The following is a 14,251-nucleotide window of genomic DNA, read 5'->3' as shown; positions in this document are numbered from 1 at the left end:
GGAACCGTTGAACCTTTTTTGTTTTTATGAGTTTTAAGCTCATGATCCAGTATATGAAGACTGAACTCACCTGAAGACTGAACTCACCTGAAGACTGAACTCACCTGAATCTACTTAATGACTCCAGCTGGCTATTTCGTCTACAGAGTCTCAAAAATGTCCAGACCCTGTCCCTTCCTTAAGCGGTCCTACTTAAGGACAGCGCTGGGCTGGTTTTCCCAAAGCCCCGCCCACTGTACCACAGCATTGCATTTGCAGTGCAGCACAAGGGTAGGACCGTAAACAAGGGGCGGTCCTGGAGGCTCTGACCACACCCACTCATCCCAGAGCAGCCTGCTACCTGGGTCATGCTCTGTGAGGACGTGTGCGATGTAATGGAACAAAACCAAAAGCTGGTGGAATGGGAGGTGTGTTGGGATTCGGTCTATATGCACTTTGTCTGGCTCTGTTCTTTAGCCTTCCCTCTCTGAACCAAATAAGTTAATCTTACTCGATCTTTTTGTTTAGCGCTTTTTAATGCAAACCCTGTCTTATAAATTCTCCTGCTCTGTGAGAAATCTTTACCCCTGCAAGAATCTTCACTTGAAATTTGTCCCGCTTCGTTTTTAAAATGCAGTAGAATACAGATCCGGGCTAAGAAACTGAGGGTTGAACTGGGTTTTTTGCTCTCGCCCTTCACCAAAGAGCCACATGGTGGTGCTGTAGTGTAAATTATAGCGGGGCTCCGTGAGGAGGCGGCCGGAGCCGTGCTTAAACGGCACATGGATCACGGGAGGGGGGGTGGGGGGGTTTAAAGAAGAGCGGGCGGCGTGTGGCGCTTAACGACCTCCTCCCGACCCGATCGCGCGTGGCGCCGGTGCCGCGTTCCATTCGGGCCTTTTTTCCCGCCGCCTTTTCTACCCGCAGACGTCTTCAGACAGGGTCTCCGAGGTGGAGGTGCGAGACGCACTCGCCCGTGGTCAAGGTAGCTGCCTGTTCTCCGCTCTAGTTCCACCCAATTTCACGCACGTTAACGTGTGTCCAGGAATATGCAAATCGCTTATTAGAATTTTTTTTTTTTTTTTTTGTGTAGCCACTCTGCCTCTCAAAAGGCCTCCGATTCCCATTTGCGACATGAATGGAAAGTTGACCTGAGTAATAGAGAGGAATGATTTAGGGCGACTGTTTTGCCTTTTTTTTCTTAAAGGAGGTTAGGATAATGAATGCAGGAGAAGCCACAGCCGCAGTGCTGTTCTCCCTTGATGTGTCCATCACATTCGCTCTATCTGTCCAAACACACCCCCAACAATTTGAAGGCCTCTGTCTCTTTTGTATAGGAATGCTAACAAGCCCCTGATGGAAGTAATACTAATTAACGCCTGACTCTCGTAAACAAACAGGAAAGCAAACACGAAGTCCAGTGAAAAGTTTTCCTGCGACGATCTACGCTGCCTAATATTAACCCCAACTATCCTGTGTAGCTTTAATTCCATCTGTATTGTGTTGCTTTAACTACATCTTTTTGTGTAGCTATAACTCCATCTATATTATATAGCTTTAACTGCGTCTACTCTGTGTAGCTTTAACTACATCTGTATTGTGTCGCTTTAATTCAGTCTATATTGTGTAGCTTTAACTCCATCTCTATTGTGTAGCTTTAATTCAGTCTATATTGTGTAGCTTTAATTCAATCTATATTGCGTAGCTTTAATTCAGTCTATATTGTGTAGCTTTAACTCCATCTACTCTGTGTAGCTTTAACTTCATCTATATTTTGTAGCTTTAACTCCATCTGTATTGTGTAGCTTTAACTCCATCTATATTGTGTAGCTTTAACTGCATCCACTCTGTGTAGCTTTAACTTCATCTGTGCTAGCTTTAATCTTATCTACTGTATGTAGCTTTAACTCCACGCTGCCTTTGGATACGAAACCATGTTGGTGTGATGTTCATGTCCATAATCCACGTTCGCTCAGGCTGTGACGACTTGCCAGAGGCCTCGTCAGCAACACATCAGATCATCACAGCCATGGCACTCAATGCAGAACCCACGGGAGACGGCACTTACACTCTCGTACAAGTGCACATGCTCACACTCGTCTCCTCTGCAAGGGGGTAAAAACGATCTGTCGGCAGTGTGCCGGCCACGGAGCTCTTTAGAGTAACCGACCAAACGAAAGGGGCGTGGGACTGTGGTCATTGGTTCTCTGGTGCAAACCTCCGTGTTGTGGTACGAGAAGGCAGGAGAAGCGTCCCGTCTTATTGGAGCATCTTTACCACTACCAGGTCATGGGACCGCTACATAAGGCCACCAGGAATGAGTCAGTTTGCCTCTGCTCGACCAGACGGGTGAAAGAGTGCCGATTATTTCTTAAAACGCAGCCAAATGTTTTTGCGTATTTATATATTCATCACATTTATTAGAATGCTGGTCCCATTGTTGGTATCATTGATATTAATAGAAAATATAGAATAGCTTATTGAAATGGTGTGGTTTTTAACCAAACATATTGCACTTTGTGCTAAATTCAAAGGAAAAGTGATCATGTTCAGACTCGCATGGTTCAAGTGCAGATGGTTCAAACCAAGAAGCCAGTATTTCTTGGTGTCATGCTCTGTATATGATTTTAGCACAGCTAGCATGCACAACTTTGATGCTGTGATGACTCTCTCCACTCTCATCAGAAATACCTCCTGAGTAACCCTGCCCACCAGAGTGGCGCTGTGGACGAGCACTACTTCCTCAACGAGAGTCTGGCTCAAGTCAGGTAAAACGAACAAGATGTGCGTGATTTATCACACCGTGAATGGTGCCAAATGCAGAATGCACCTTTTTTCCTCACGTCCTTTATTTTCTTGAATGGGGTGTGTTGGGTTTGCGTTGCCCGTTATTTCAGGGACATCTCCAAATTCAAGCTGTTGTCCAGCCAAACATCCTTAAGCGTCATCACCGGAGACTGTTTTGATGAGCACCTCCCTACACATCTCAACCAAGTGAGCATGCCCCGCTTTTTACAGCCCCCGACTTAAACGTCACCTTCGTTTGTTTTACGAAGGATCTGCGAAAAGTAGCCGACACACTTATTACCTGGTTTCTCTCTGCGTCAGGTTTTCGCTGAACTCCAGAGGGCGGTTCTGGAGCGCCTCTACCCTCAGGCCCTGCGCATCCACGTTCCCGGGGCGGACCGTCGCATGCTCTATAAAAAACCATTGTCTGTGAGCAGACATTTGCTGGAACTGGTGTCAAAAAGGCAGACGAAACAGCGCAGGCAATGAGCTCAGACAGGCCCGCCCTCCTAACTACAGCCTTGGGGGAAAAGAGTCACTGGCATTCACAGCTGTGCTGTATCATCAAAATCTGTTTTGCAGGCTTTTATTTTATTTCATTTTATTTTTTTATGTAAACAGAGGACATAAGAAAACACGACGGTTACATTTTGTTGAGGTTTACATTCTGGTGCTTTACTATAAATGTAAACAAAAGAGTTTTCTGGATCTGTTTTTCTGAAGAAAATATTTGTAGTTGTGAGAATACTGTTTATTATTTTTAACAGGATTTATTAAAAGAAAAGAAGACAAAACATCAGATTTATCCTGAGGATTGAAGTTTAATTATGACACCACATCAAAATAAAAGTTTCCAACAGCTCTGGAATTGTATTCCATCCATATACATGCATAGCAACAACATTTTTAAGAAATATTTTTTTTCTTCCATAATAAGGACATTGGAATGATCATCTTTACAGGAAACCTCCCCAAATCCCCCCGACCCCATTTAATAATTAACATCAATAAACTTACTTTCATACAATTGTTTTTCCCCCACGGATTAGAAATACTCTGCCATACTTCCATTGCCATAATACTGCCTTCAGTAATGTTCCCTTGTTTTTTTGTTCTTTTTTTTTTACAAAGTATTGCGTTGAGAGCAAAATTTAAAAAGGGAGACCAAAATGTTTCGCCAACTGAAATACGAGTACTATACAAGAACGCTGCCATCCTGGTTATAACATTCACTTCTGAGTCGAAGAAACGGAGACAGAGACCAACAGCTACATACAAATGCAAAGCCGTGTGTGTATATGCCAAAACATGAAATGCAGAGTTGTGCCTGGTTTTCCCTCCAAACAGTTTTAAGGCTGAGAAGTCATGAGTATCGCACTGCATATGACATTTAGGCATATACAAAAAAAAAAAAAAAAACAAAAAAAAAAAACCTTACAGCAAATGAGAATACACAAGTGCTTCAGTAGCTATTTTTGTGTCTAAAATGCATTTAAGTTTTGTATTGTGTCTATCGTCTCATCGAACCTACAATACAGTGTAAACAATGTTTGCTACACAAGAATGACTATACAATAACATTACAAACAACTCTGATATAAATTTGCTTTGTGTTTAAATTAAGATCACTACTCCTATTAATACTGATTGTAAAATAAATAAGTGTGAAAATGGCACCAATATTACACTTGATTTTTTTTCCCCTTGTCAATGATTTTGCATTTAAGTCATGAAGAAAAATGACAAAAGATGAAGCTTCTCTTGATTGTCCACAAGCAGCTTATAAAACTGCATGATGCACTATTCCAGACACAACAGTGTAGCCAAAAGACAGGGAGTCGAGGGGGAGGGGCAAGGGGGGTGGGCGGGGTTAGGGGTGGGGCGAGGGGGAGGCTGATTTCATTTCACGTGTTCAGCTGCATGTGACGAGCAGTAAAACTTCTTGTGAGTGATAAAGTTTGACAAGTTATTGAACTGGATGTCACAGAGACGGCAGTACTTGCCACTCCCTGCTGGTGGAGCCGACCCATTCATGCCTTTGCCCACGACGGGCAGTGTGTCCTCGCTCTGCGATTTGGACGTGGGCGATACATTGTCACTGGGGTCCGGGGGGTTCTCTGATCCCCACGAGGGCGACACCTTCCCATCTGGTGTTGAGATGCTGTTGGGCTGGTTCTCTTGCTGAGCGGGTCCCGATGCCTGGCATTCGTCCATTTTGTGCCCGCCGTTGACGATCACCATTCCCCTGCTTTTCGGTAGCAGGGGCAGGGGCTCTTTGCCAGGGTGTGGGCAGCCGTTGGCCGCCGGTTGCTCCTTGCCCTCTTCACCTGCCCCATTACAACCCTGCTCCTGCTCACTAGGTTCACCCTGCTTAACCATGCCCCCTGCCATGTAATCACTAGGCTTTATCCCGAAATATGGCGATATTGGCTCAGTGCCTTTTGCTTTTTTTATTGCTCCAGGATAAAGGCAGTGAGGCAAAAACATACTCTTGTTCTCTTCTTTGGAGGACATGAGCTGGGGGTCACCAAAAGCCTTCAGCTCCGGCATGGACCCTAGGTGTGGGGGGAACAGACCACCGTTCTGCCCCATCAGCTTTGTGACACCATTTTTCTCGCATTTCACAGGACTTTTGTCGTAGACGTCATCGGGATTATTGCCTTCGCTCTTCATGCCTGGGAACACGGGCTGATCCAGGCTGGCAAGCTCGCCGTGCTGAGCAGCTGTAACTGGGCAAAAGTTCTGTTTATGGGCTAAGTAATTCTCCACCTTGTTAAAACTTATCTTGCAAACGGTGCATTCGTGATAGTCCAAGAGTCTTTTAGGTGAGTTGCACGTCTTGTCAGAGACCGGCGAGCACTTTTTGCTGAGATCGATTGGTGCGTCCAGCTCGTGTGGGTCAGTAATTGCATTGCTTTTGGGAGCAAGAATAGATTTCGTGACCGTAAGTGAAGCCTCAAGGTGTTTCGGGACGACGCCTGGAAAGACGTCACAGCGAGGATGGAAGCGGTCAGCTAGGCTCTCCACAGTTTCCTGGGAAGTACAAGGGTTTCCCAGAGTGGGGACGCCCAGGAACCCAGGCTGTGGTCCCATGGGCTGTCTCTGTTCCTGGTCAGGCAAGCACATCTCATACATCTTCCTACGTTTTCGTGTCCTCATGGTCCTCTGCATGGCGGGTACCTTGTTAGAAGACATGCGCTTCATGGGAGGGTCGTGGCGTGTGGCACAATAATACTGCTTGTGGACCATGTACGTTTCGTGGCGACTAAATGTGATGTTGCAGGCCTCGCAGGTGGTCTTGTTTGGGTCATGGTCACCATCCACCAATGACGTGCTGGGGCTTTTGACCTCCGCCTGCTTGCCGTTGAGCCTGTCCTCGGCACCCGTCGGCGTGGCCACCTTTTTCACCTGTCCGGTCAGATCTTTTTCAGGCACTTTCCCACCAGCATTCATAATGTCCAACACCGATGAATTCAAGCAGGCGGAGGGCAGCAGATGACTGTCCGTATCCGACGGGAGGCATCCAGTGAGCATTCCGACCGAACTGCGTCCGCTGTTCGGACTCACCGAGTCGGTCACCTTGTCTGAAACGCTGGAGAAGTCTGGAGATTTTGCCATATGTTGCCAGCGACTGTTGCAGTAGTGCTTCTTGTGGACTAGGTAGTTGTCCAGGTTATTGAACGTTATGTTGCACTCAAAGCAAGTCGCCCCTTTGGGCATCAGAGGGCTGTAAATGACGGGCGGGTAACTTGTTCCCCCGTGGCGTAGTCTGCGGTGCACGAGCTCTGACATTTTGGCTAAAATTTCAGATGCTTGCGGCACTACTGAAATGTCTTGGGAGAAGGCGAACTGCGACAGGAAGGGGCCCATGGGAAAAGTGGGTCCCATGTTGTGCTGAACCGGCGAAGAGGCCAGTCTGGGACTGGAAGGCTCCGACTTGATCCTGGTGTAGGAGAAGCTGGCCTTGCCACCGGGGTGGCCTTCTCCCTTCTGCAGACCCAATGAGAGCTTTTTCTCCATCCTGTCCAGCTCTCCGTCGGGGCTGCCGTCCTTGTGGGGCGTGCTCTTGGGACTCTGCATGACGACGTCCTTCCTGGCAGCCAGCTCCGCCCGGGCCTGCTGCAGGCTCTCCTCGGCCCCCCGCGGGGAGTGCTCGCCATCGCTCTCCCTGTGGAGCTTGCCGGAGTGGCCGTGCAAGTCCTGGTGCTGCAGGAGTTCCCTGTGGTTCTGAAAGCTGATATGGCAGTGATTGCATCTGAAGGCCGCCTGTGAAAGGTGAGTGAGGATGTGGTGCTGGAATGTAATGAGAGAATCCGCCGTGTAGTTACAGATTGTGCATTTCAAGCTGGTGCCAGGGGGGAGAGTCTCCTCCATTTTGACACCTGTGAGTGAGATAAAAGGCGCATTTCAGATCCTTTGCTCTCACGTCTCCCTTAAAGATAAGTACAACACATCACAAAATCTTGCATTATGCCAAACTTACCCCCCACCCGCACGATACTGGACTAAAATCACACAGAAAACACTCAAGAGAGTTGGCTAACAGCTAAATGGGTACATTTCTGAGACACCATGGAGCTGTAATGCTAAGTGGTTTGCTATACAACATCAAACTATCAACTAAGCCATTCAAAGAACACTCCATCACTATGGAGACCAAGCATACTTCGTACACGAAGGACACAAAGGAGACGTTTAAAATAAGTAATTATGTTATTTCTTTGAGGGCAGACGCTTAGCAGCTTGATGACGTTTCACTCACCACTGTGAGTGCTGAGGTGCATCTCCAAGGCGCGGGGGCTACTGAAGTTCTTGTTGCACTGGGGGAAGGGGCAGATACTGGGGGTCTGGTGGGGGTTCGCCTCGTTCTCCTCGGTCACGCTCTCCGGCTCTCTCTGACGCCCGCTGCAGTAGTACATGAGATGGGCCTGCAGGTTCCTCTCGCTCCTGAACCAGATCCCACACGCCTTACAAGGGAAGATGTCCTCTGACAGACGGACGCAGACGGGGATGAAGGAGACATCGTTAAACAAGGTTCGATTAACTACAAATACACTTTGATTCTTATTATGTTCTGTGACTCAGTTGTGAGATTTTGTTCATAATAGTTAAGATCATGGAGGTTTGAACAGCTTACTGAAATTGGGAACACTGATAACTAGAATATCATGGTAATTTGCAAATAATAAATGATAGCTTGTGGAGGTCTCCACATGATGTGTCAGCACCTGGCACACTGTCTCTCCATAGAGGCTATGGAGTTCCTTGATTACCAATATTAGTCCCTTTAGCATATCTGGTTAAAGACATTTGCTCCAACATTCCTGTCGTGTGCTTTGGCCAAATCCAAACAGCAGCTTGAGATGATTCCGGAAGGTTAGTGCCCTTTCCTACAGGGCAAACAAAAGCAGAGCACCATCTGCTAGTCAGACCCTCCCTAGCATACTTGAACTCTACACGACCCCGATCGAGTAAACAACAACCTCCACGTTCATGTCTTGAATTCGGGGATTAAATGTTGGTCAGAATGAACCACACTGAAAGATGCTTATTCCTATTCCACACGACAGCCATTCATCTAACCGACACGCGCAGCTCGGCGCGCCCCACAGACAACAGCGTAACGAGGGCCGAGCTGGCTCAAACAGCCGGCTGCGGCGCTGGCCAGGAGGGCCGGTGGGACAGGTGAGCGTCCATATGCAACACCTTCGCAGCCAAGTTTTACTGCGGGAGCTGGTGCCATGACTTTATCAGTGTACTGCGTGATTGAGTGCGTGTTCCACTAGACCTGCGTCGCGCCTTACACACGCGCGCCATATAAACTGACAGTGATGTAGCGTGAGAACAGGCCCGGGTCCTTCTACTCACTGTTCACGATGGCGGTGGGCAGGATGGAGGCCATGGCGGCTTGCTGGGGCAGGAGCTGGATGGTGTCCAGCAGCCGCGCTGGGTACATGCCCTCGCTCAGGGACATGTGGTTGACCGCGTGCAGCCGAGAGTCGAAGTCCACCACGAAAGCCACCAGTTCCTCTCCTTCCATGATGTTCTTGGTGGTTGTGCACCATAGCTGGCCGCCTGTCGGAGAGACAAACGCGGTATTGACCGACTTCGCACCCATTTGTTTACAAGCCCACGCAGCAGCTGGGCCACATACATATATGAACAACTGTTTATTGAATTGTTTGATGCTAGTTTATTGAATTGCGGTGATACTAGTCACGGTGCCAGATCGTACATGGTAACACGTTTAGAGGCGCACGTGCAATTAGCGTTGAATGTTTAGAATTTGACATAAATAGACATTCCCTGTTTAGCGGCATATGTAAAACAATTATATAAAACAATTATTATAACACTAAATGTAAAGCCCAAGGTAGCATTGTCTACATTTGTATTGTTTTTGTATTCCACACTGAGGAGACAAGTAGATGATTCATAACCAACAACAGTCATTAGATTAGAAATTGATGTGTGAATAGCTGACGCTTTTCTTTAATCATTTCGTTCCTCAGCGTTGTAGAGGTTCAGGAATCATCCATCGATAACGATGAGAGACTACAAAGGAGACGGGTAGTAGCATTTTCTCTTCAAACGAGAACATCCAGTTATGAACAGCTCCGGAAAAAAAAAGGTGCGTGCTACTTTAGAGCTGTGTGCAGATGAAATGTTCTGCTGGAGTATTCTGAACATATTTATTAACCAAGAAGAACAGAGATGGCGTATATGTGTGTGTGTATGGGGGGAGGGGTAACAGGGAAGGTTTAGGCTTAGATAATATTTATCTCTGCACATGACAGGGCTTTCAGCCACTCTTCATTTTCCATTCAAGAGATTAAAGTTTTTAATATGACTATTTACAAAAATCTGGCCGCCGAGATAACAACAAACTATGATACGCCGGTACTAAATGGCAGAATTAGGACATTGTTTCAGAGGGAAAGCCGGACAATTAATTAAAGCGCTCTGTTAGCTTTCAAAGATGTGCAAACACTCTGACAGAGCGTAAGAATAAAGGAGGGCCGGTAATTTCAGTCCAGCTGTTGGCACCAGAAGCAGGGGGGGGGGGGGGGGAGAGGTGTAGCAGCCATCACCAAGAACAGCGAGGAGACGAGTACTAGAACATCAGTCCTGAATCCAGCGTCAAACGAGCCATTAGGAATGTCTAGAATAAGAGGAACCTTCAAGTGAGATCACCATACGCGTACACCCGCGCCCTGCAGACGCCGTCCCGGGTCTCGCTGGCTTATATTTTGCGACAGCCCGCATGCTACGGCGTAACAGAGACATGCCACCGACACACGACTGGCACGGCGTGGATACGGCCCACCCGCGCGAGAGCAGAGGGAACGGGGCGTTTGAAAGCGGGCCCAATCGACCGGCGCATCTGCGGGCGAGGACACGCGCTCTTCAGCCCCCATCCTCTTCATCAGCTGGAGCCTGTCACCCACGCTGCCCGGAGAGCCTCTCTCCATCCTTATCTCCTAATTAAAAAAAACAGGTAGCATCAGCGCAGGTTCTAACTGTCACCTGACGTGGGGGGGGTTCTGGGGCGGGGGTGTCCTCGACAACACTCCCCTGAAAAAGTACGAGGCGTCTGGGTAAGAGCTTGTCACTTCACCTGGCGAGAGCGGAGATGAAATGGGACAGAGTAGGCAAAAACACTTCTGGATGATTTCCTGTCAAAACATCCTCTACATGTTTGTATTTCTCCACACCGAAAGACTTGTTCTCTCTGTACTTTTAAAATGGATTAGTGATTGCCATGGTAAACAGAGATGGAGGTGAACATTTTGTGAATGGTAATAATTGCTTATATTCTGTTCACATGCTCAAACCTTGTGCATAAGTTAGAAATACTCATATTGTAATGGGAATACTTAGCATTAGCATTTATTGTAGTTATGTACTGGAATGGAATTACAGGTATTGGTATTTATTGTAGGTAGCTACTGAAATGGAAATACATCTACTTGGTATATATTGCAGCACACTGATGATGTAAATGCAGTGTTGTGGATAACCAAGCCCACATCTTTCCCCATATAATTAGAGTTTCTAGACGTACACGTCGTGATTTTCACCACGCAGCCCAAACTGATGTGGCTCTGCTTCAGTCAACGTTCAAGCAGCAGCAAACATGGAGGTGGAGAGTGACGACTGGGTGCAGCGAAGCCGGAACCACACCCGTGAGCCTCCATCTCATTTCTCCACCACCGCCCGATCGGATAAGCCGCAGGCAACAGGATAGCCATCACCGTGGTTACTGTACGCCTCAGTGCCACACCTGTATAGTCAGAAGGTTTTGGGACCGGTTCCTGAGCGACCTCAACCTCACAACCGCCCCTCACCCCGTATGGCGCCCACACTGCTCCCCGGCAGGAAGTGATGCGCTCAAGGCTTCCTGTCCGCTGCTTGTCTTCTGGTTGGCTTAGTAGCACGGAGAAGAGCACGGTTGAGGCTGGGGTTGTGGGTGGTGTCCACACCCGCACCCACCCCCCTCCCCATGACAAGCTGCATGCGACGTCAGGGGCTTTGTGTGGCGGCCAGGGCCGGTGCAGTAGAGGCTATTGTCTTTCTCCTCCTGCATTGCACCTGATAAAAGAATAAAGAACTCTGACATATTCCAAAAACAATAGAGGAATTAAGGAGAGACAATAAGCCAGCTGCTTCATTTAAACAATCCAAACCCCGGCATCCTGTACATAGTCCAGATAATAAAGAAAGGGAGTAAAAAAATAAAAAAAGAGAAGCCTTTTTTCCTGCATTCCCTCAGTACAGGGCGCAGCATCTGGTACTGGACCTAAATCAGAACTGAATGTTTATTCTGATACCAGCCTAATAAAGCTTTAAGCCCACCAAAATGAGGGGGTGGAAAGGAACAGAAATCAGAAAAAGTTGTGGAGTTACACTGCTGTGACCCCCCCCACACACACACACACACGCCCCTCTGGCGATCCCAGCGATGGGATCCGTTTAGTCAGACTCCACAGGCAAGCAATCACAGTACAGACCAATTGCTTGTAGACAGGCTGGATCAGTACATGAGGGAAAGGACCGGCACACGAGGAGGTAACGACCAGAACCGCTGGTCCACTTTGCTCAAACACTGCACCCATATCTTAATGATAACAGAACCACGCCCCCCACCCACACACACCCACCAATCCCCTCCTTTCCTCCCAGGGAAACAAGAAAGTGGTTGACGTGTTGACAGAAGGAGGCGGATAATGAAACTGGCCGGAAGACAGGTATTCAAATGTTTGTGCGACTAGCCTCTAATAGTTTGCAGTAAAACGCGTAGTTAAGCACACCAGCTTTCTCCTCCCCCCATCTGCCCGGACAAATGGCGGCAACACGTGCTGTTCCCATGTCCAGGAAAGCCGCAACGAGCTAAACGTGCGTCCAGGAGAAACTCAACCTGCTCCAGCGATTACTGCAGGCTGAAAGGTTCTGATTCGGATTTCCTTTGCCGGTACAGGCCGGGCTCCTGCATTCTCCAAAGCCCAGCTTGCGTCTGACCGTAACCACGACCACTTCAAAGGAGCCTGTCTGCCTGAACCATCCGTTTCTGATGCCTTTAGGGTCCCGCTTTAGGGTAACGTGCGGCCGACGTCCCGCGAGTTAATGTGTGGACCTGCGTGGTTGAACTTTTGCCTCTGTGCATTGCAACCAGCTCTGGACCTCCGTATGGCCTGAGACGCTGCAGAAACATCTAGATGACTTGGAGTGGCTCATGCTGACCATATAATGACCCAAACGTATTTAGGATGATGTTAAGTAACAGATAAAATATATGGTGTGTCCGCCTTCTGTTAGATGTACTGCATGGTACCTCAAATTTAAGACACGGTCTTCAAACTGCGGGAACAAACTGAAATATCCAGCTCCTGGTAATTACATTAGAACTCTGTCCCAAGCATGGCCACAGTGGGAAATATCTTTAGGACATCCCCAAACTAAAATGGCTTCTCTTCAAAGCAAAAGTGGGCTTATGGGGACGAGATGTGCTGGGGTCGAGGCGATGTGGCCAGCGGCATTGGCAGAGCGCAGAGATGGACGCAAGCAATTCCGGCTCGTGCTGATGGAACTCTAGTCCATGGCCAAAGTTGGCCAGCTAAAGGTGGCGTGAAATTGTATGGAAGACGCGAGAGGGCCTGAGGCTGTGTGCTATTAAGATCCGCCTTAAAAATGCACAACTGCGGCACCTGGGTAAGGCTGCCCAACCACGTACTGTGATAGCTCGCCGGGATTCTGGTGCAGCCCCTAGATGTGCGTTAGAGCCTCACGTGTAGAAGCCTGAGCTCGACACACGGTACTGATCTACTGTTGTGTTCCAAGCAGGATGGGGAACCGCGGATTGCAGCACCTGCTTGCTGCTGTTCTGTTTCTAACCATAAGGGGGCACTCTTCCCATTCTGGAATACAGTTACAAGGTTTCAAGATTGTAGATTATGGTATTTTTTTTGGTAAAAGCTCTAAAAGCCCTAATGCTTGGTAAGACAAGTGAAAGGTGAGACAGGAAAAACATTTTTTTCTCACTCCCTCTAGCCAAAAATGATAACCTCAGCTTTAAAACGCAGGCTTGTTTTGTTTATGTTTGTCTTTATGTATTGAGGGGGCCTGTGTGTCATGCTATATGTATGCAAGTACATGTGTACATTTAGGCATGTCTCAAAACATGAAATCAGACTGACTACCTGTAATGTGTGGATGCAACCATGAATTCTTAGAAAGAACAGAAAGCCTTCAAGCTTTCACGCTACAAACCCAATGTCTGTCGTGTAATCTCTATTTGGCCAGTGCAACAGAAAGAGGATTTTTCTTGTTTTGGGGTTTTTTGTGTGTTGTTTCTATAAAGCAGCGCACAAGTATCCAGGTCACTGAAACGGGTCCTTGAGAGAGGAGCGCCAAGACAGGAGAGAAGGATGACATCAGCGTCATTTAGAGAAGAACAAGAACACCACATCTTTCATCAGCTCCCTTTATTCTCCTTCAGTCGCTCCAAATCACACACACACACACACACACACACACACACACACACACACACACACACACACACACACACACACACTCGCACGCACGCACGCACGCACGCACGCACGCACGCACGCACGCACGCACACACACACACACACACACACACACACACACGCATGCACTTGCTGCTTAGAAAATACTCTAGCTTCAAGTTCTGATCTGATAAAGCCAATGATTCATAGTATCTAAAATGAGATATTCTTCCACATAATTAAATGCTGTTTCTTTGATAGGTCTCTGGAGATGCACGCTCTTTTCTGACTGAAAATGATACTGGCTCAATTTGCGGAAATGGTTGGAATAAAAAGAGCTATAATATGAATTACTATAAACCATTTTACACATCAATTAGTGCAAAAACATTTACCATATATTTATATGCTACCTTAAATAAATAAAAAAAAAAACAAACAAGAATATCTAGGGAAAAAAAAAAAAAAATCTT

At 47.4% G+C, this 14,251-nt stretch overlaps 2 protein-coding genes across 2 annotated transcripts in view; one reads left to right on the top strand and one right to left on the bottom strand.

The window, feature by feature from the left end:
* The window catches only part of LOC143519522 (uncharacterized), a 22,142-nt gene extending 18,577 nt beyond the window's left edge, over positions 1-3,565 (top strand). The window contains exons 9-11 of the mRNA XM_077013069.1: positions 2,665-2,747; positions 2,877-2,973; positions 3,088-3,565. Coding sequence (XP_076869184.1) covers positions 2,665-2,747; positions 2,877-2,973; positions 3,088-3,255 — 348 coding nt within the window. The 3' untranslated portion in view covers positions 3,256-3,565. The remainder of the gene's footprint in view (positions 1-2,664; positions 2,748-2,876; positions 2,974-3,087) is intronic.
* Positions 3,566-3,828: 263 nt separating this feature from the next.
* On the bottom strand, positions 3,829-9,762 carry LOC143519521 (zinc finger protein ZFPM2-like). Its single transcript, XM_077013068.1, has 3 exons — positions 8,635-9,762; positions 7,529-7,753; positions 3,829-7,148 (listed from the first exon to the last, which is right to left on the bottom strand). The coding sequence occupies exons 1-3, from the start codon at positions 8,882-8,884 to the stop codon at positions 4,666-4,668; spliced, it is 2,958 nt and encodes a 985-aa protein (XP_076869183.1). The 5' UTR covers positions 8,885-9,762; the 3' UTR covers positions 3,829-4,665.
* Positions 9,763-14,251: the final 4,489 nt, after the last annotated feature.

The sequence above is a fragment of the Brachyhypopomus gauderio genome, chromosome 7, assembly GCF_052324685.1.
Source record: "Brachyhypopomus gauderio isolate BG-103 chromosome 7, BGAUD_0.2, whole genome shotgun sequence".
Taxonomy (NCBI): Eukaryota; Metazoa; Chordata; class Actinopteri; order Gymnotiformes; family Hypopomidae; genus Brachyhypopomus; species Brachyhypopomus gauderio.
The sequence above is the reverse complement of the archived record's forward strand: the minus strand, read 5'-3'. Positions and strand labels throughout refer to the sequence as shown.

Bases quoted from the DNA above. Each gene is read 5' to 3' on its own strand.
- LOC143519521 (XM_077013068.1), bottom strand. From the start codon at position 8,884: ATGGGTGCGAAGTCGGTCAATACCGCGTTTGTCTCTCCGACAGGCGGC. The intron at 7,754-8,634 runs GTGAGTAGAAGG...TCCGTCTGTCAG, and splicing joins GCCCACCGCCATCGTGAACA to AGGACATCTTCCCTTGTAAG. The intron at 7,149-7,528 runs GTGAGTGAAACG...TCTCACTCACAG, and splicing joins GCACCTCAGCACTCACAGTG to GTGTCAAAATGGAGGAGACT.